Below are 22,703 nucleotides of genomic sequence, written 5' to 3'. Positions count from 1 at the left end.
GCTTTGCACAATTTTCTTGGTGAATTCTGTTAACAAAAAAAAAATGGTTCAAATGGCTCTGAACACTATGGGACTCAACATCTTAGGTCATAAGTCCCCTAGAACTTAGAACTACTTAAACCTAACTAACCTAAGGACATCCCTTTGTCATTAACCCTTCCTCGCACCTCACATTGGCGTCCTAGAACACACAGTCTATGTTTTATTGCGTATTACAAAAAGTAAGGCGGCAACAGCGTGGAACAATATTTCAGAGTGTTCAGATACTTTTAAGCACCCTGTAATTACGCTTAAATGCTGCAAATCAACCGCTTTACGTGATTTTTTGGCTGAGTGCTTTCAATACGCAGCAAAATAGATAAGGAAAATTCTGAGCGTTCTGATAATCTTAATCCCTCTCTCTCTCTCTATCTCTCTCTCTCTCTCTCTATGTGTGTGTGTGTGGTTGTGTGTGCGCTTGTTTGCGTGTGAACGTGATATCTTTGACATTCACAGAAATAGGGAATATCCATAGCTATCGTTTTAGTATTATTTTAGCATCATGCTGTGAAAAGCTGGTGATGGGAATGGATGGGAGCGGTAGGGGGAGTCGAAGAGAGAGGCATAATTACGTAATGTGTTCAAGGCATTGACCCTGCATCTTGAGATTTTAAATGATAATTAAAATTTTTGTCTGTGTACCAAAACATAAAAACATATCCCAATGTGACCTGAATTTGTGTATTATTTAATTCTCATACATTATTCATTTTGTCTAATGTTGAAACGGTGAGACAAGTTAAAATGCGCTCTTGTTCTGCTTTTGAATACATGTCGTTAAAAAGAAGAGCTCCTCAGACAGCGAAACCTGGTGCCACCTCACAGAGGTAACCATGGCTTGAATATTCCGTTTGATTCTCTCTACTCCCCTCTAAGACTGCAGAGGTTTTTGTCATTAACCCTTCCTCGCACCTCACATTGGCGTCCTAAAACACACAGTCTATGTTTTATTGCGTATTACAAAAAGTAAGGCGGCAAAAATTTATTGAAACATAATATTTATTTCTTTGTGAACAGAGCCTACATGAAAGCGATGTAAACTCAAACATCTGCGTGACTGTAGTGGCGGTGTCAAGTTGTAAAGATTGTTGAACATCTGTGGGCTCTTTATATCACCAGTGTGAGCTCCGTGTAGCTCATTTATGCTGACTGAAAATGCATTATTTTATATATGATACACCACTGAAACAGATATACGGTTTGTGCATTAGATATATGTATTACACTGTATACTATTTCTTTCCAGTTTATGTCTACAAATTTTTCTTCTAAAATCTAGTGCAGTGTCGTAGCCCAGTGTGAAGACCATATTACTGATTTGTGCAAATTGGAAACTTTATATTTGGTTAAGTACACAAGACTGGAATATATATGACCGTGTACGGCTCGCATTCATGCCGTTGTTTCGTTGGCATTTTTACATTGACTGGCGTCTTGTTCTTCCTTACTGGCGTAACCAAGTTGCTGGCTTGCCTCCCTGAGTGGCAGCAGCAGCGCTTATCGGTACTAGTACTGTCGTACTACCTTTGGTGTGACCGCTAGTATTTCCGGGTGGTGGGGTGTGGGCTAGTGAGTCACTTGGGAAGAAGCAGCAAGCAAGTCTCCATAGCAGGCCGGGGCCAAAGGCAGTGTGTACGCGTTGTTCAGGCCTTCAGTCGTTGTTTCAGATTTTTTGTGGTCTACAGCCTTACAATAAGTTATTGAGGTTTCGGCTGTTTTGTCGTAAATTTAAAAGAAATGTTCTTGCCTATCAATGTGCCTTAATCATAGCTGTCCTTCAGACGTGTAGTCTAGGCCTTCGGCCGTTAATCGTTTTTATTGCATGTTTTTTTCTTTTTTTAAAAAAATTATATTTTTAAAGCATCTCAAGTTTTTTAATTAAGCCTTCAGCCGTATTGTTTGATTGTGATCTTTTAAGCCGATGTGTAAATAGTGCTTCTTAGAAAAATAAAGTTGCGTTTGATTGTGCACCTCACAGGAACTGTTTGCGGCCCCATCCACAAATTTAACCTTATCCTGTGCTCTCTCTGACTACCTACCAAGCAGGTCCCAACATATTGTATGTAATCTATCACTGTTTCCTTTCAATGTAGCCCTACATATTTTATTTTTCAGCTACATTGAGTAAACGACTCAGAACAGATTAAGATATATTTGTAACCCAGAACGAGATTTTCACTCTGCAGCGGAGTGTGCCCTGATATGAAACTTCCTGGAAGATTATAACTGTGTACCAGACCGAGACTCCAAATCGGCATCTTTACCTTTCGCTGGCACACAGTTTTAACCTGCCAGCAAGTTTCATATCAGTGCACACTCCTTTGCAGAGTGAAAATCTCATTCTCGAAATATCTCCCAGGCTGTGGCTAAGCCATGTTTCCACAATATTTTTTCTTCTATAAGGGAAAGACTCGCAGCAGAGCTTCTGTGAAGTCTGGAAGATCGGGGACGAGGTAGTAGCAGAATTGAAGCTGTGACGACGGGTTGTGAGCTGTGCTTGGGTAGCTCAGTCGTAGAGCACTTGACCGCGAAAGTCAAAGGTCCCGAGTTCGAGTCTCGGCCTGGCACTCAGTTTTAATCTGCAAGGAAGTTTCGTGTATATTTAGAACGTTGGGCTTTGACGTTCTATTTGACGGCCCAGATCCTGTTGAAGGTTATGATTTTGTCGAAATACAGGAACCATCAAGTCTAGAAGAGGGTTCGGATGACGACGATGATATCCATAGCAGTTCTTCCAAATGAAAAATTCTTCCAGTTTAGAATGAATGTAAATGGTCTCCAGCTATACCATGTAATACGAGAAACTAATTCCAGAAATTTAGTTTCTCACCTCCCAGGACGAAAAGGACAAATTGACAGATGAAATGCTGGATCGGATTGTCACTTACGCCAACGAAAAAATTAATCGCAGTGTTCTTCAATAGGAAGCTCGCTGAGGTACCTTAGTACTACAACTAAGAACTTGTATATCTGCGGAGTGAACAATGCTGCTCAGACAGATCAGAAATAGTCTCCTAAATTTGGTAAAGCCCTCTTTAGCCTCACATCTACATCAACATCTACATCCATACTCCGCAAGCCACCTGACGGTCTGTGGTGGAGGGTACTTTGAGTACCTCTATCGGTTCTCCCTTCTATTCCAGTCTCATACTGTTCGTGGAAAGAAAGATTGTCGGTATGCCTCCGTGTGGGCTCTAATCTCTCTGATTTTATCCTCATGGTCTCTTCGCGAGATATACGTAGGAGGGAGCAATACACTGCTTGACTCCTCGGTGAAGGTATGTTCTCGAAACTTCAATCAAAGCCCGTACCGAGCTACTGAGGGTCACTCCTGCAGAGTCTTCCACTGGAGTTTATCTATCATCTGCGAGACGCTTTCGCGATTACTAAATGATCCTGTAACAAAGAGAGCTGCCCTCCATTGGATCTTCTCTATCTCTTGTATCAACCCTATCTGGTACGGATCCCACACTGGTGAGCAATATTCAAGCAGTGGGCGAACAAGTGTACTGTAACCTACTTCCTTTGTTTTCGAATTGCATTTCCTTAGGATTCTTCCAATGAATCTCAGTCTGGCATCCGCTTTACCGACGATCAACCTTATATGATCATTCCATTTTAAATCACTCCTAATACCTACTCCAAGATAATTCACGAATTAATTGCTTCCAGTTGCTGACCTCCTATACTGTAGCTAAATGTATGTATTCGCAGCACATTACACTTGTCTACATTGAGATTCAATTGCCATTCCCTGCACCATGCGTCAATTCGTTGCAGTTCCTCCTGCATTTACGTCCAATTTTCCATTGTTACAACCTCTCGATATACCCCTGCATCATCCGCAAAAAGCCTCAGTGAACTTCCGATGTTATCCACAAAGTCATTTACATATATTGTGAATAGCAACGGTCCTACGATACTCTCCTGCGGCACACCTGAAATCACTCTTACTTCGGAAGACTTCTCTCCATTGAGAATGACATGCTGCATTCTGATATCTAGGAACTCTTCAATCCAATCACACAATTTCTCTGATAGTCCACATGCTCTTACTTTGTTCATTAAACGACTGTGGGGTACTGTGGGGAACAAAGGCGATTTCAGTTTTTATAAATTTTTCTAAGATTTGGTGAATAAGCAACCCACATGCACAGTAAGCAAGAAGATCAATTTGTGACCATTCAGGACATTCAGACTGAATTTATTGATAAATGAAAATCCCTGTACACTCCTTTCGAATACTGTGCAACAGATGAGCAGCCAATAGGTTTCCTTGGGAAATGCCACTTCAGAATATATGTCTTCAAAACTGGAAAAATGTGGAACTAAAATTTTGATGTTAAATGCTTCCGAGACTTATCATATGCTAAACGCTTTTGCACGTGCTGACGTGATAGTTGCACAGAAATGTGAAGCTGTAATATTTTTTTATGTGAGAAAGTTAACAGAACACATTCATGCACTAATAGAGGCCTCATAGTTGACACGTTGTGTTTGTGATCTTATGTTTATCTGACAGTAATTGAAACCTTTGGTTTGACAATGTTGTGGACTGTAAGAAAAAATAAGCCTAATATACCACAATCATTTTTTTTCTCAAAATGTCTGGAAAACACAATTTTCCTTTGATGTCAATAACACGCTACTATCATATGTCCCAAAGATATGTTGTAATCTTGCTGTTACCATGTATAGCACAAACAACATCGACGAAACAACTGGAAAATCTGTAACGATAATTTCATACTATGAAACAAACAGTGGCACTGACACTTTTTAACATATGTGTGAAACTTACACCACGGCTTGTGGAGCATGAAGATGGCCTACGAAAGTTTACTGCGCCACTTTGGATTCAAGAGGAATAAATGCCGTGGATCTGTTTATCATATCTAATACTGAAATAAAGAGGCCATGAAGAAATGATCTTCGCGAACTGGCATGGAACGTAGTTGTACCACACCTAAGGGCCAGATTGAATATACCTACACTTCGAAGGAATTTGAAGAGAACTCTGGAAGAAATATTGCAAACAGACCCAGTGATTCAAGACAGACCACAACCTCTAACCAGCAAAGAGAGATGTTCTCTCTTTTTCAAGAAAAAGGGACAGAAAAACAAAAAAAAATGTGTTGCCAGAATTGTAAGAGGGCGATCTGTGATGAATACAGAGCACTAATTTGTACCTAGTGTGCTCACAGACATTACAGATAGTGACTGATACTAGTCAAGTTTTTCACTTCATTCTAATGAACCTAAGTTTAATCTTTCTTATACGTTTGTGCACAAATATTCGATAATGGTAACTAACTATGTAATCATTCTATGCCGAAATATCCTGTGAAAGTCAAATAATCTATCATTACATATGATGATAGATTATTTGATTTTTGTAAATGTTTTGGCATAGAGTGTTTACAAAGTTAGTTACAATCATAGTACATTTGTGAAAATGTGCATTAAAAAGGTTTAACATGAAAGGGTCCGGTAGCCACTTTTCATTAGTCCGGTAGCCCACTTTCACTATCATTTCTCTTCCTTTTCCTTGTTTCTCTTTTTTCATAACTGATTCAAGGAATATGGTTGTGTGTCACGTTGCTAGACGGTGGCGTGGTCTGCTGCAGAAAGTCTGCGATAGTCATACAGATTCAGCAGCAGTTGTACAGAACAGCCAACTCTCATAGTGGACAAGTAGGCAAAGAGGTTTGCGTTACTTGTGAGAAATCTACCTGCATTAGGTTGGTGGTGGAAATGACACCTTTGGGTTCTCCAGGCGACGCAGAGTATGGAAGAGAGTGGAGGAGAAAAGCGAGGTAGTCTGCCACTGGTACAGAAAGCGTCCACTGCAGCACTCCAGTCGAAAAAGGGTAAGTTAGACTGACCGCGTGGCGCGTTGTTACTTGGCGAGAGGAGAGCTGTTAGCTTTTGCTCTCGCTTTTCAACTATGAAAGGTAGCTTTGCCTTGTCGCAGCAAGGAATGCAAATCTTTCGGAGATTTTTCTTTTAGTAAATTTCTGTAGCAGACTGGGATCCGCCGGAAGAGCGCCACACAAAAGTGTTGTAACTACACTCCTGGAAATTGAAATAAGAACACCGTGAATTCATTGTCCCAGGAAGGGGAAACTTTATTGACACATTCCTGGGGTCAGATACATCACATGATCACACTGACAGAACCACAGGCACATAGACACAGGCAACAGAGCATGCACAATGTCGGCACTAGTACAGTGTATATCCACCTTTCGCAGCAATGCAGGCTGCTATTCTCCCATGGAGACGATCGTAGAGATGCTGGATGTAGTCCAGTGGAACGGCTTGCCATACCATTTCCACCTGGCGCCTCAGTTGGACCAGCGTTCGTGCTGGACGTGCAGACCGCGTGAGACGACGCTTCATCCAGTCCCAAACATGCTCAATGGGGGACAGATCCGGAGATCTTGCTGGCCAGGGTAGTTGACTTACACCTTCTAGAGCACGTTGGGTGGCACGGGATACATGCGGACGTGCATTGTCCTGTTGGAACAGCAAGTTCCCTTGCCGGTCTAGGAATGGTAGAACGATGGGTTCGATGACGGTTTGGATGTACCGTGCACTATTCAGTGTCCCCTCGACGATCACCAGTGGTGTACGGCCAGTGTAGGAGATCGCTCCCCACACCATGATGCCGGGTGTTGGCCCTGTGTGCCTCGGTCGTATGCAGTCCTGATTGTGGCGCTCACCTGCACGGCGCCAAACACGCATACGACCATCATTGGCACCAAGGCAGAAGCGACTCTCATCGCTGAAGACGACACGTCTCCATTCGTCCCTCCATTCACGCCTGTCGCGACACCACTGGAGGCGGGCTGCACGATGTTGGGGCGTGAGCGGAAGACGGCCTAACGGTGTGCGGGACCGTAGCCCAGCTTCATGGAGACGGTTGCGAATGGTCCTCGCCGATACCCCAGGAGCAACAGTGTCCCTAATTTGCTGGGAAGTGGCGGTGCGGTCCCCTACGGCACTGCGTGGGATCCTACGGTCTTGGCGTGCATCCGTGCGTCGCTGCGGTCGGGTCCCAGGTCGACGGGCACGTGCACCTTCCGCCGACCACTGGCGACAACATCGATGTACTGTGGAGACCTCACGCCCCACGTGTTGAGCAATTCGGCGGTACGTCCACCCGGCCTCCCGCATGCCCACTATACGCCCTCGCTCAAAGTCCGTCAACTGCACATACGGTTCACGTCCACGCTGTCGCGGCATGCTACCAGTGTTAAAGACTGCGATGGAGCTCCGTATGCCACGGCAAACTGGCTGACACTGACGGCGGCGGTGCACAAATGCTGCGCAGCTAGCGCCATTCGACGGCCAACACCGCGGTTCCTGGTGTGTCCGCTGTGCCGTGCGTGTGATCATTGCTTGTACAGCCCTCTCGCAGTGTCCTGAGCAAGTATGGTGGGTCTGACACACCGGTGTCAATGTGTTCTTTTTTCCATTTCCAGGAGTGTATAAGAAGTGAGCCCTCGCTTCTGTATGAATGCCTGTTTGCCTTCATCTGTGCCTGTATAGGCTTTCATTTTTCTAAATATTAATAGCTGTGCTTTCTTGTAAATTTTGCTTGCTTTATGTATCTTTTGTACGTGGGGAGCCAACCACGTGGTTGAACATTAGAGTTTGTTGTGCTACCGTCATCACTAACTGTCCGATCTCATGTCTGTTTTAAAGAATGTTAACTGTTCATGATTAAGTGACGTGATATTGTTGCAACTTGGCCACGATACCTAGAAATTGCGTCTCCACAAACCACGTGGACACGCGGGTGTGCTGCGAAACGTGTACCGTTTCACGAGCATTGCAGTCAGTCATCAGGCAACCACAGTTGTACGAACGCTTCACACCAATGGTTTTAGGTGTAGATTATAAGGGTGAACGTATCGATGCTTTTCTTTAATGTTTTAGGAATTAATGTTATCAGGAATTGTGTACATGCCCCACATCCATGTCTTAGGAATAATTGATTTTACCCACAATTTTCTCTTGTATTCCAAGGTTACGTTTTAGCACCCAAGCCACTCACCTCGTAGCTTTCCCGTTACACAACCAACGCGTTTCCTAACGCACAGGTCCAGTTATTAGTTTCTCCTTTTGTTTTAAAACAAATGCTTTAGATTAAGTCTTGTTTCCAGGTGTTGCTGGGAACTGTTCTTATGCACAGTGTTCATGCACATTATATTTTATTTTAAATGTTTAGTTCTCGTGAACAGTGTACTGGTGATACTACGCTACTGGCAGTTAAAATTGCTACACCACGAAGATGACGTGCTACAAACGCGAAATTTAACAGACAGGAAGAAGATGCTGTGATATGCAAATGATTAGCTTTTCAGAGCATTCACATAAGGTTCGCGCCGGTGGCGAAACCTACAACGTGCTGACATGAGGGAAGTTTCCAACCGACTTCTCATACACAAACAGCAGATTACCGGCGTTGCCTGATGAGACGTTGTTGTGATGCCTCGTGTAAGGAGGAGAAATGCGTACCATCACGTTTTCTTGATAAAGTTCGGATTGTAGCCTATCGCGATTGCAGTTTATCGTATCGCGACATTGCTGCTCGCGTTGGTCGAGATCCAATGACTGTTAGCAGAATATGAAATCGGTGGGTTCAGGAGGGTAATACGGAACGCCGTGCTGGATCTGAACGGCCTCGTATCACTAGCTGTCGAGAAGACAGGCATCTTGTCCACATGGCTGTAACGGATCGTGGCCACGTCTTGATCCCTGAGTCAACAGATGGGGACGTTTGCAAGACAACAACCATCTGACGAACAGTGCAACGACGTTTGCAGCAGCATTGACTATCAGCTCGGCCACCATGGCTGCGGTTAACCTTGACGCTGCATTGCAGACAGGAGCGCCTGCAATGGTGTACTCAATGACGAACATGGGTGTACGAAAGGCAAAACGTTATTTTTTCGGATGAATCCAGGTTCTGTTTACAGCATCATGATGGTCGCATTCGTGTTTGGCGACATCGTGGTGAACGCACATTGGAAGCTTGTTTTCGTCATCGCCATACTGACGTATCACCCGGCGTGATGGTACGGGGTGCCATTGGTTACACGCCTCGGTCACCTCTTGTTCGCAATGACAGCACTTTGAACAGTGGACGTTACATTTCAGATGTATTACGACCCTTGGCTCTACCCTTCATTCGATCCTTGCGAAACCTACATTTCAGCAGGGTAATGCACGACCGCATGTTGCATTTCCAGTATAGGCCTTCCTGGATACAATAAATGTTCGACTGCTGCCCTGGCCAGCTCATTCTCCAGATCTCTCAGCAATTGAAAACGTCTGGTCAATGGCGGCCGAGCAACTGACTGTCACATTACGACAGTCACTACTCTTGATGGACTGTGGTATCGTGTTGAAGCTGCAAGGGCAGCTGAACCTGTACACGCCATCTAAGCTCTGTTTGATTCAATGCCCAGGCGTATCAAGGCCGTTATTACGGCTGGAGGTGGTTGTTCTGGGTACTGATTTCTCAGGATCTATGCACCCAAATTGCGTGAAAATGTAATCACATGTTAGTTAAAGTATAACATAATTGTCCAATGGTTAAAAATGGTTCAAATGGCTCTGAGCAGTATGGGACTCAACTGCTGTGGTCATAAGTCCCCTAGAACTTAGAACTACTTAAACCTAACTAACCTAAGGACAGCACACAACACCCAGCCATCACGAGGCAGAGAAAATCCCTGACCCCGCCGGGAATCGAACCCGGGAACCCGGGCATGGGAAGCGAGAACGCTACCGCACGACCACGAGATGCGGGCGATTGTCCAATGAATACCCGTTCATCATCTGCATTTCTTCTTGGTGTAGCAATTTTAATGGCCAGTAGTATATTAATTACATCGCATCCCCTATGAGCGATATCACAACATATGCACTTTTATAAGTTTTTGGTCTATGATCAAAGTAATTTATTTTCCGACTTTGCCAAACCTTTGATTTGTCATATGGTTGGAGTCGGTGGCGCCCTAATTTCATCACGTTAATTTCACAGTCAATAAGCATTTCCACTGGCATCTGGTTCATTTAAATATTCGGACATAGTTACGAGCGCTACGTTCTGTTGACTCAAAGGCGCTTCATGCCACTTACACAGAACGCATTAAGTACATGGCTGTCTTACACGGTTTATTCACAGGTGCCGCACGATGACTGCAAGCAGCGACCGTTTGCCTATGCTTTCGGTCAATAGTAAGAAGTAACCAAGTGAGTTACACGGAGTCGGTGCCGACCCTATAATAATGTATCAACCCGTAGAAACAGGTTAGTTACATACTAATGTATCTTAGAATGAAGTTTAAAATACGTTTCTTATATCAATCACTTTTTGTGTTGTCAGTAAGCACACTCGGTGTGAATTGATGGTCTATTATTATTACATTACACTACTGAATACACTGAAGTTCACTCTCGTGTTGAATATATACATGTAATAAACCACATATAAAAATTAGTATTCAGTATGGTGTTGCAGTGTGACATGTACCAATCATGTAAACATCCTATGTTGCTCATTGATTGTAATAACTACACTTCTGGAAATGGAAAAAAGAACACATTGACACCGGTGTGTCAGACCCACCATACTTGCTCCGGACACTGCGAGAGGGCTGTACAAGCAATGATCACACGCACGGCACAGCGGACACACCAGGAACCGCGGTGTTGGCCGTCGAATGGCGCTAGCTGCGCAGCATTTGTGCACCGCCGCCGTCAGTGTCAGCCAGTTTGCCGTGGCATGCGGAGCTCCATCGCAGTCTTTAACACTGGTAGCATGCCGCGACAGCGTGGACGTGAACCGTACGTGCAGTTGACGGACTTTGAGCGAGGGCGTATAGTGGGCATGCGGGAGGCCGGGTGGACGTACCGCCGAATTGCTCAACACGTGGGGCGTGAGGTCTCCACAGTACATCGATGTTGTCGCCAGTGGTCGGCGGAAGGTGCACGTGCCCGTCGACCTGGGACCGGACCTCAGCGACGCACGGATGCACGCCAAGACCGTAGGATCCTACGCAGTGCCGCAGGGGACCGCACCGCCACTTCCCAGCAAATTAGGGACACTGTTGCTCCTGGGGTATCGGCGAGGACCATTCGCAACCGTCTCCATGAAGCTGGGCTACGGTCCCGCACACCGTTAGGCCGTCTTCCGCTCACGCCCCAACATCGTGCAGCCCGCCTCCAGTGGTGTCGCGACAGGCGTGAATGGAGGGACGAATGGAGACGTGTCGTCTTCAGCGATGAGAGTCGCTTCTGCCTTGGTGCCAATGATGGTCGTATGCGTGTTTGGCGCCGTGCAGGTGAGCGCCACAATCAGGACTGCATACGACCGAGGCACACAGGGCCAACACCCGGCATCATGGTGTAGGGAGCGATCTCCTACACTGGCCGTACACCAGTGGTGATCGTCGAGGGGACACTGAATAGTGCACGGTACTTCCAAACCGTCATCGAACCAATCGTTCTACCATTCCTAGACCGGCAAGGGAACTTGCTGTTCCAACAGGACAATGCACGTCCGCATGTATCCCGTGCCACCCAACGTGCTCTAGAAGGTGTAAGTCAACTACCCTGGCCAGCAAGATCTCCGGATCTGTCCCCCATTGAGCATGTTTGGGACTGGATGAAGCGTCGTCTCACGCGGTCTGCACGCCCAGCACGAACGCTGGTCCAACTGAGGCGCCAGGTGGAAATGGCATGACAAGCCGTTCCACAGGACTACATCCAGCATCTCTACGATCGTCTCCATGGGAGAATAGCAGCCCGCATTGCTGCGAAAGGCGGATATACACTGTACTAGTGCCGACATTGTGCATGCTCTGTTGCCTGTGTCTATGTGCCTGTGGTTCTGTCAGTGTGATCATGTGATGTATCTGACCCCAGGAATGTGTCAATAAAGTTTCCCCTTCCTGGGACAATGAATTCACGGTGTTCTTATTTGAATTTCCAGGAGTGTAAATTAAGCTATTCTATTGCATTATACACAATCAAATTTAAGAAAACTAATCATTAAAATTCAGCACATTATGTATAAACAATACTATGCTCATTTTTAGATAACCTTTATTAATTGTTGTTGTAATAATAAAAAAACGTTATGGATAACTGTATGGTTAATTACAACCTCCCAGATACATAAGAAAGTCCATTGTACAAATCAATTAGCTTACAACACTTGATTTGTGACAACATTTTCCTGGGGTCCAGTGAACCCCTCTGTGAGGTACGAGGTTATTCAAATCAGATGTGAGGGCTAAGACTATGTCACTACCAGTGAAATATGCATTAGGTGCCTGAAAATGAGGTACATGGAAAACTAGTAGGCCCACGATAGTCACTGGTGGGAACAGGGGAGTTAAGCATTTACTTTATGGCTGACGGTAAGCAATAGGAATTAGTGTGCTACAGAAAGCAATTTGCGATCTGCAGCAGAGTGGGCACTTCTGACATGAAACTTGCGGCGAATTAAAACTTTGTGGTGGACTGTAACTCGAACGCTGGTCTTTTGCCTTTTGCGGGGAAGAACTCTACCGATTGAGCTACCCGAACGTGACTGGCGACCGTTCTCACACCCTTACTTCCACCAGTACCTTACCTCCTTCTGTAAAAGGCAAAGGACCTGAGTTTGAGTCTCAGTTCAGCACAAGGTTTTGTGTGACTGAAAGTTTCATAGATCACCGTATTTTTTATTACTGCCATCGAACGAAATTTAAAACAACTGTTTATAACTCTAGCGATTATGTGAATATCTGTGTGTGTGTGTGTGTGTGTGTGTGTGTGTGTGTGTGTGAGTGTGTTCAAGTAAGGTGAATCGGCTTCAGGACGACGTAGGGGTTTTTTCTTTGGATGAAGATATAATAACAGCATTCTTTTTCATTTAATGAATTTCTGATCATCCTCTCAACATAGCATGTTCAGTTACTTATATTAGCTAGTGAAAGAAGTGGACTGTAAGGGCATAAGCCACATAGACCCATCGGTATGGAAGTTACGGCAGTGATACGTGTACCTCTAAAGTAAGTTCTCCACAAATGCTGTCTTAAAATAGTCCAATGAAGAATCAGTAAGACAGTACACAAAAGGTCGAGCAGAAGAAGAATAATAAAAACTTGAAAACCAATGGCCAGTTTATGACCTGAAATTAATTCGCTTCTGTTACAAAATTTCATTATATTTCCTTTATTCCGTCTTCTACATCACAGTTAAAAGAAAATGATGTCTCCAGCTGAACTGTTCCCTCTACTAAATTTAGTCTTACAGTTGCCGTGCTATTTTTATAGACGTAGTACATCCTTCGCTTGTCTCTTCGTTTCCTCCATATATATCTCAAAACTTTTATCGTCAAGCATTGTCATTTACAGGACTGTTCCCTGCTCCTCCTAATGCTGCTTAGCTACTACAATTTTTTAAAGACTTCCAGCATAAGAGTCGTCCTCGTTCTAGCAACGGCGTTGTTAAAGGGGGTTGAGGAGGGGACAGAGATTCTGGGCGCTTTCTTGCTGAAGGGAATGGACACCACTGCATTAAGGTCACAAAGTGTGTATCCATGGGACATGTGCGCTGTAACGGATGATCTCTCCATTGGAAAATGAGACCCGACTAGTCGCCCATTCAGATCTACGGGAGCGCACAACCAAGGGGAGGTGAAAATGAGAAAAAGATTTATTAAAGGGTAAAGTTTTACAAGTCTGCTCGTGGAATGTCAGAAGTTTGAATGTCATAGGGAACCTAGGGTATTTGAGAAGGGAAATTATAGTGCTCAATCAAGACAGAAACGTGTAACAGGATATTGAATGTGGAATTCATATGTAAAGTGAGATGGAAGTCTATTAGTCATGGTGGATTGGAATGCTGTTGCAGGGGTAGGACTGGAAGAAAGGGATACAGGACAATATGGGCTTGGTAGTAGGAATGAGAAAGGATAAAGACCAACACAGTTTGGCAATAAGTTGCAGCTAGTAATAGGCAATATTCTGTTAAAAAATCACGAAAGGAGGAGGTACACTCCGAGAAGGCAGGGAGACGATCCCAGGTAGATTCGGCAGAGATTCGGAAATCCAAGATTGGATTAAAATGCGTACCCTGAAGTAGACGCATAATCACGTCAGAATTTTGTAATGATGATGGATAGGATGAAGTTTAAGAGCTTATTCAGGAAGAGACAATGCACAAGAATGTGGGATACGGAAGTACTAAGGGCTGAAGATACATGTTTGAAGTTCTCTGAGGTTTTAAATACTGCGAAAAGTGAATAGCTCAGTAGGTAATACACTTGAAGAGGAATGGACAACTCTAAATCAGGGAAATGAAAAGGAGAGGTACCAGGAAGTTAGCTGCGGGGAAACATTAGGTAACAGAATAGATACTTCACTTCATCGACGAAAGAAGAATATGTTCAGGGACATTTCAGAATACAGAAATACAAGACACTTTCGAATGACATGAGTGCATAGTGCAAGGAGGTTCAGGTAAAATGGCTTGAAGAATGTGAAGAAATCGAAGAAGGGCTCACCGAACGTAAAGAGAAGTCAATACAAACTTTAATAAAATCAAAACTAAGGGTACTAACCTTAAGAGTGTAATGGCAATTTCACTATCAAATGCACAGTAGAGAGCGAATAGGTGGGAAGAGTACATTAAAGGCTTGCATGAGGGGGAGGACTGGTATGATGACGTGATAGAAGAAGAAATAGGAATCAACAGGGAAGAGACTAGGGATTCTGTACTAAGATTTTAAAAGGTTTTGGTTAAGATCAGATAAGGCAGAAGGGATGGATAACATTCCATTTAAGTTCCGGAAATCATAGAGGGAAGTGGCAACAGAACGGCTCTTATTTTGCTGAATAGAATGTATGAGATTAGCGATGTACTCTCAGTCTTTCAGAACCACATCATCAATTACATGTTATTGAGTACCTCCATCTTCATTACTATTGATATGGAATTCATAATACAGGAGAATTAATCAATGTAGTTTTGAGGACATAGTATTTCGGTTAAGAAAGAGTTGATATAATTTATACATTATGTAACCGAAAAAAAGTTTTATTGTGATGGTCTTATGTTACAGTTAAGAATAATTTATTCATTTACGGCTGGATGGCTTGTTACACTCCAGTGACTTGTGTTATCCATGAACGCAAGTTGGCCACATTAGAGTAGACGCCAGGGTAACCGGCCTGAGCGCATCCTCTTCCCCAGGAGACGATACCGTACTGGGTGGATCCTTCCACCAGTGGTCCACCGCTGTCGCCCTGGCACGAGTCCTTGCCGCCCTCGTCTTCGCCTGCGCAGATCATGCGCTGAGTGATCTCGCCGCCGTAGGCTATGTTGCAGGAGGCACGGGCCACGATGGACGTGGTGACCGCCTGCAGCTGTATGGGCGAAGAGCCCCCGGAGGACAGGGCACCCCTGCCCGTGATGGTCACCGCTGTGCCTGCAGATGGCTCCGTCGAGCCGAGGCCCACCGGCTGCAAAGTACGATACACACATTCAGAACATCAGAGGAAAGTGCTGCGGCAACATAACATTCGTTTTTCAATGTTAACACAACTAAGAAAACTTTAGGCTGGAATCGTTCTTCAAGAAATATCATCTATCTATCAAAGCTGCAGGTATGCTTTATTTATTATTCAGTAACTGATTTCAGCCTTGGTGGACCATACGTATGAAAAATAGTCAGCTGAACATAAAACCTAACCCATCTGTACAACATGACTACTTCATGCTACACATGACTTGCAAAACGTCGCCGGCCGAAGTGGCCGCGCGGTTCTGGCGCTGCAGTCTGGAACCGCGAGACCGCTACGGTCGCAGGTTCGAATCCTGCCTTGAGCATGGATGTGTGTGATGTCCTTAGGTTAGTTAGGTTTAACTAGTTCTAAGTTCTAGGGGACTAATGACCTCAGCAGTTGAGTCCCATAGTGCTCAGAGCCATTTGAACCATTTTGCAAAACGTCACTTATAAAATGTGACATAGAATTTTATTAATTGCTTAGCTCATTCGCTACGTTTCATAATTTTAATTTGACGATTTCAGAGACGGAGAGAAATTGAATGGCTTCTAAAGTAAATCATCCTGAACAATCAATACTGTGACTGTAATTAGAACAGGAGGACAACACAAGTACTGTGCTGTTACAATTTCAACATCACATATGAGTATGAAGAAGGAATGGAGAAGAAATCATCAAAATTTTGGAGTATATTTTTAACAAGAAACAAATGTCCAAAAAAAGGAGGAGAGAAACATGATTGAGATATTATATGAACTGCTTGCTTACAGAGGTAAATCGTGGTTTATAAGTAAACTCCGGAAAAGCAGCATAAAAGCAACGGAGAAGAAATTTATAACAGCAGTAAATACACGCACAAGAGCTGACATATTTCGATATATCAAATTAGGGGAGAACTGTATGCGTTAAATATAATTAAATACAGAAAAAGAAGACAATCGTGAATGAACTTCGTTAAAGAATGTGTTGAGGAAGATCGTCTCGCTGATAAGAAGATCTAAGCCAGTTGGGAGAAGAAACTGGAATCGCTGTGTGCCGTAGAAGACAAAATAAATAAAAGCATAATGTCTGAAGTGATGATGATGATGATGATGGCGATGATTGATACAGAGTTCTAATGCCGTCATGATGTGCTCTGCTGTAATTAATAACGATGGGCTGTCACTCTATATTCTCTATTATGCGTCGTAAGATATCAGTTTTAGAGGGAAATATTAGTACTCAGTTCTCTAACAATTACTATCAGAATTTAGAGACTTCTTGTTGATACACCTAGTCAGTTATAATGTATGAGAGCTGACTACGTTACTGTTTCTTCACTAACGAAAGATTGATGTCCGTAAAGGTCCGAGAACTTAAGTTCAGAGCATGGTAGTCGTGCAAACTGTTCGCTCAACTGCGATCCTCCCCCTCCCCTCTTTCCAACCACAAACTTAAAATTTTTCCTTTCATAGTAAGATTATAGTCCGTAAGTATAAAATTAGAACCGGAGAACATTTCGAGGACACTCTCAACATTGTTGCTGAAGAAGTAATTTTGTTCAGTGAAATGAAGTCTAGCGCACGCGAAATCTGACACACTGACTTCTGCACTACTGTTTTGTGCATAACAATGGGAACGAATGGTCAGTAAGAAATGAATGTTATGGAAATGTTAGAACGACACAAACGAATGAAGAAACCGATGTTTATCGAACGGTCGAGCATGAGAATTACATCAACTGTTTCAGCCTGGGACAGCAGCGAGGCGGAGGCGGTCGCTTCACTGAGGAACACCTACCCAGTTGAATGTTACTTCACTATAAAATCTGTTCCCGATGGGCAGCGCACTCTCGAACCCGAAGCCCAATTCAGTCTATTCATGTAAACATCAACTGTAGCCGCAGGTCCCTGGTGCAGCGACCACACTGGCTGAAATGTTGAATAGTGGAAGTAGATCCGTTTATTTGACAAATGACGATTCCTAACCCACTCATTGGATAGGAAACTGCATTATAGATCTATTTTAGTCACAATGGCGACGCGTGAGATACCTTACACGGATTTACGTACTTTTAAACAAAAGAGCGGGGAAATTTATTTATCAATTAATGCCGCAATAAGACGCCTTACCTAGAGAACATAAAATCATCAAAATTAGTGTGACACTGCTTATTATTCACTCTTTCTCTAATCTAGCGGATTTTTAATATGCAACCAAAATAAATTGCTCCACTAGCTCAATTTTGTAACAACAAAACGGTTCAAATGGCTCTGAGCACTATGGGACTTAACATCTGTGGTCATCAGTCCCCTAGAACTTAGAACTACTTAAACCTAACTCACCTTAAGGACATCACACACATCCATGCCCGAGGCAGGATTCGAACCTGCGACCGTAGCAGTCGCGCGTTTCCTGACTAAGCGCCTAGAACCGCTATACCACTGCGGCCGGCTTTGTAACAACAAATTAATGTCCGAATGTCAAGGAGATTTGTGTTTGTCGGAGATTTCTGCTCATGTGTGTGTACATAAATGTATTTTGAGTTGTAGAAGACAGGAAGGCAACCAAGATATGACCATTCTGCGACCTGGAGAGATGGTTCTCCGATTGTCCTCTACCACTTAGAGTCTGTACTCTGTCTCAAATTATCCTCCCTTCCTTTTCCCATTCTGCGACATTATGAGATTTATTTTGGAATAGATAGGTCACTCTGAAGCACTGAGTTCACATTATCAAAAAAATGTTCAAATGTGTGTGAAATCTTATGGAACATAAATGCTAAGGTCATCAGTCCCTAAGCTGACACACTACTTAACCAAACTTATCCTAATGACAAACACACACACCCATGCCCAGGGGAGGACTCGAACCTCGAGGGGACGGACCAGCACCCCAGACCGTTCGGCTAATCCCGCGTGGCGTTCACATTATCTTCACCCTTTCACGGGTACAGAGCTTGGGCACGATTCCAGTACTCTGGCGAGCCATTGCTGACTGCCAAGTTGATGTTTTGGGTACACTTCTATTAGCATCAGTAATAAGGTATAAAGAAATTGCCTCTGGCGTTACAGTTTCCATCCAATAGATGGGGCTATTCTCTCTTATATTACCATATAAGGGGTGTTAGGAAAGTAAGGTCGTATTGGACGCGAAATGAAAACTACTGTGAAAATGCGATGCAACTTTGCACTGTGTTGGGCAGTGTCTATAGTGGGCCTGTCGATCGATTCACGGCGCTCTTTTCATTTCACACCGCAAAGTCATCACCTACAATGCCTAAAATAAAAGTGTCTCCCTCCAAGTATGTGGATCTGGTTAGAGATTTCGCCTGAAGCTATGTAGCCCACATAACATAAATGTCGTGCGTTTCTTTCTTTAAGACAATTTTCAGCCGCACGCTGCAGGGGAATGAAAAGGCTCCTGCAGCATTTTCGATGCAAAGTGTTTGATCACCAACAATACCGCCGTTAATTGGATCCCTCTATTGTTCATCACTGCTCACATGAACCGCTGGTGACCAAGACAACATTTTGGCACAAACAACGAAAGGCAGACCAGCGTAGAGAATTGGCGGAAAGTACTGACGGCTGCTTTCTGTGACGATGGTGTTGTATAGTTTGTACAAAGCCATGATAAATATCTAAGTCGCAGTGACAACTATTTAGAGGGGTAGCTGGAAGGTGAGGCTAACTGTTACGAATAAAAAAAAATCATTTTCACTGTCGTTCTCATTTCGCGACAGTTCGGACATTATTTTCCGAACAGCCCTCGTATTAATTATTATTTTGATACATGAATGCATCATTTTTGCGGGTATATTAGTATGCTGCCTAATGTTACTATTTAACTTTTATGAACAATGTGGCTCACTGATAAACGTGTAGGTTAACCATTAGATGGTCACAGTTATACTACACTACCTCAAAAATTACGTGAAGATTATTGCGAGTTTTGTAATGTTCTGGTCTCTTACACATTCAGGTGAAATCTACTTCCTCAATAAGCACCGAGAGATCTGGTGCAGCGGTCAACTTCCTGGACTCTTATTTGAGAGGATAGTCGATTAACTCTCCGTGACTTCTCTAAACCCCTTACGACAGTTGCTGTGATGGAGTCTTTGATAAAGATACAGCCGAAATCTTCCTTCAGTCCGTCATGTCTTTTGTCTCTAATAACGTAGTCATCTACGGAACTTAAATTCTAGTCACACTAATTTACTTCGTAAACGCCCAGGTGTTTTGGTGTACATACGGTGTGAGTATCTTTGGTAGCCTGATTTTGTATTGCTTGACAAATACATTGCTTCTATAAAAGAATTAATAGCAGCCCTTCAATTGACAACCTACCCGTAGAGAAATATATTAGATCAGATGTCTAGTCGTGACGATATTCTACATTAGCTGAATTAGGAGATCGATAGCGTTGCATAGATACCTACTAGAATGAATACAATTAGATACTGTAAAATTATTTATTTTCCGACAGCGAAAAAGTGCAAGAGTAGAAAGTCAGTTCAGAATATTAAACCCTCCTCTTAACATAGCTTTCCCCGACACGCTAAGGCTCGAGGCATATGTGTGTATGCTCCCTGCAAGGAAGCCCTGCACCCTTTACAAGAGCAGTGCCTCCCACTAAACAAAGTCATGAAGCTGGGAGTCAACTGTTCGCATTTAATAACCCGTATAGAAAACGATTCTAGAACATTCTAAAACTCCTCCTACGATTAAGCCGGCCGTGGTGGCCGGGCGGTTCTAGGTGCTTCAGTCTGTTTAACCGTGCGACTGCTACAGTATCAGGTTCGAATCCTGCGTCGGGCATGGATGTGTGTGATGTCCTTAGATTAGTTAGGTTGAAGTAGCTCTAAGTTCTAGGGGACTGATGACCTCAGATCTTGAGTCCCATTGTGCTCAGAGCCATTTGAACCAATTGAACCTACGACTAAGGACTCAGCTAATCAAATTCAGTGCTCTGCTTTTTGGTGGGGAACGTGGCATCACTGTCTCCCGCGAGAAATACTGCGAAGAGTCAACTTGGTCCTCTGCTCGTTAACCCAACAGATTCCTACGTATTAAAAGGATGCTCTTTCCCTTGTAACATGCTAACGCTCTTCATCCCTGGTTTCCAGCACCTGGCTGTAATCACCGACTTTTTAGCGTCAGGTATGCATCTCGCTTTCCCTCACCAGCCTCGCAACGGCCAGGCTGCCATCAGCGCTGTAAATTCGCTGCCTCCTTTCTCTTTCCTTTACAGCCATAAAACGTCCCTTTCGGTCGAGCACAGCTACATTCTGCTGATCGCCGATTTCACGGGAATGTGTAATGGTCACTGCTCCCCGCTTTCAGCGTCCACCTTAAACTAATTACCAGAGCTTCAACAGCACAGAAAATGTTACTAGTGATCCTACCCACAATCAACCAAAGAAAATTTGTCCATGGTAAATCGTGACTTCATATCGAATAGAAGATGCAAGCGAACTGGTGTAATATTTCATGTCTGGAGGCAAAACATTACCGCCTTACACATTATTCCAAAAAGCAGCAAAACATCCAGAACACAATTACAGCTTATATGGAAACGAGAACACGTGCAAAATTTTGATTCAGTCGTAATTTCTACGGTTTCGGTACAAAAGAGACAACATGTCATGTAATACAACCAAAAGAGATCTTTTTACCACACCATAGCTTCCTGAATGATCTCACATAAATGGCACCATATGATAATGATGGTACTAAGGCACGAAAATTTTCTTATGGAAAAATATCTGTTTGAAGAAGGTAATTGTTATAGCACCGTATGCTTTTTATTATCGTCAAGTAATGGTGATATCTCAGAAACATTTGTTTTTGGTGTTAGAATTCTATAGTTCGTATCGAATTTAATGCACCTGTAACTATGTACGAGAAAAAGCAAAATAAACGATCTCTAGCATACAGTTTTAATTTAAAAACGAATTTTAAATATGCCAAGTTAGTTCCTTCCAAGCACGAGCTGTACCTGAACGTTGGAATCGAAGGAGAATGATCCGTCAATCTGGATGACGCCGACGTCGTAGTCAGTGGTATCGGAGTCGTAATCCCCGTGGTAATATCCGTCGGCAGCATCGTACACAGTTCCGCCGCTTCCGCGGGTGGAAGATCCGGCCCTGAGGGACACGAAGTTGACGAAGGCGCCCTCGATACAGTGGGCCGCCGTCAGCGCCCAGTTGGAGCTGATTGTGGAGGCGCCGCAGCTGTGGGAGCCCAGCTTCTGCAGCGACAGTTGCCAGGGGTACTGCGAGATGTCTACGGCCTCGCCGCCCACGATGCGGCCATCGAGGCGCGGTCTGGGCAAGTGGGACCTCGTGGAGGGCGCAGCGCTGCAGAGCGCCACCAGCAGGCACAGGACGACGGCTGTCTGCATGGTTCTGGCCGGCGGATGATCACAGTCGCCTGTGCGCGGCTTTTATAACGGTGTTATGAAGTACGTACAGCTCTCCACTTTAATGACCACTTGACAATCTGACACTCACGACCTCTCAAGTAGTCTCAACGAGGTCAAAGCATGAATATATGGCGCTATGACTCTTGGTTACTAACGCCACACTTTATTTCATTTTCCATAACAGACTGCTGAACAGCTACGCTCATGCATCAGTCAGAGCTAAGTGAATGACTTACATACCAGTGTACGGTGAAACATTTCGGGGAGAAGGAGTAGACTTAAAATAATTGTATTCTTTGAGAAGAATAAACATTGTAATATTTCGCCTATGTATTCAGTAATGCAAGAACCTATTGAATGAACCTATTACTCCTTTCATAATCTCTCTACTCATCTTCAAATTTAGGTAATATGTCGACATAAACAGCAACATTGTAGGGTGATTAACCGTCATCATCACAAGCAGTGTTACTGCTGTCCTTAGTGGAGACTAGACCGTGTGACTAAGTACAGACCCTATAATGAAGCTTAAGACTAATTTCAATTAAGGGTTTAGAATGAGTATGTCTAGTGAAAGGGAAGGAATAACTGTTGGAGAACAAAACGCAACAACTGTCGTAATGAAATGTACTTTCAACACCCAAAACTACCTTAGCCATAATTAATGCCCTGCGGATTTTTTGT

The 22,703-nt window shown here is 43.8% G+C and overlaps 1 protein-coding gene across 1 annotated transcript in view; it reads right to left on the bottom strand.

Moving 5' to 3' along the window:
- The window catches only part of LOC126252089 (trypsin delta-like), a 534,570-nt gene extending 512,563 nt beyond the window's left edge, over window positions 1-22,007 (bottom strand). Inside the window, exon 1 of the mRNA XM_049952948.1 lies at window positions 21,594-22,007. Within this exon, the coding sequence (XP_049808905.1) occupies window positions 21,594-21,998 (405 nt within the window). The 5' untranslated portion in view covers window positions 21,999-22,007. The remainder of the gene's footprint in view (window positions 1-21,593) is intronic.
- Window positions 22,008-22,703: the final 696 nt, after the last annotated feature.

Source organism: Schistocerca nitens, chromosome 4 (assembly GCF_023898315.1).
Source record: "Schistocerca nitens isolate TAMUIC-IGC-003100 chromosome 4, iqSchNite1.1, whole genome shotgun sequence".
Lineage (NCBI taxonomy): Eukaryota > Metazoa > Arthropoda > Insecta > Orthoptera > Acrididae > Schistocerca > Schistocerca nitens.
This window is presented reverse-complemented; position numbering and strand designations above follow the sequence as displayed.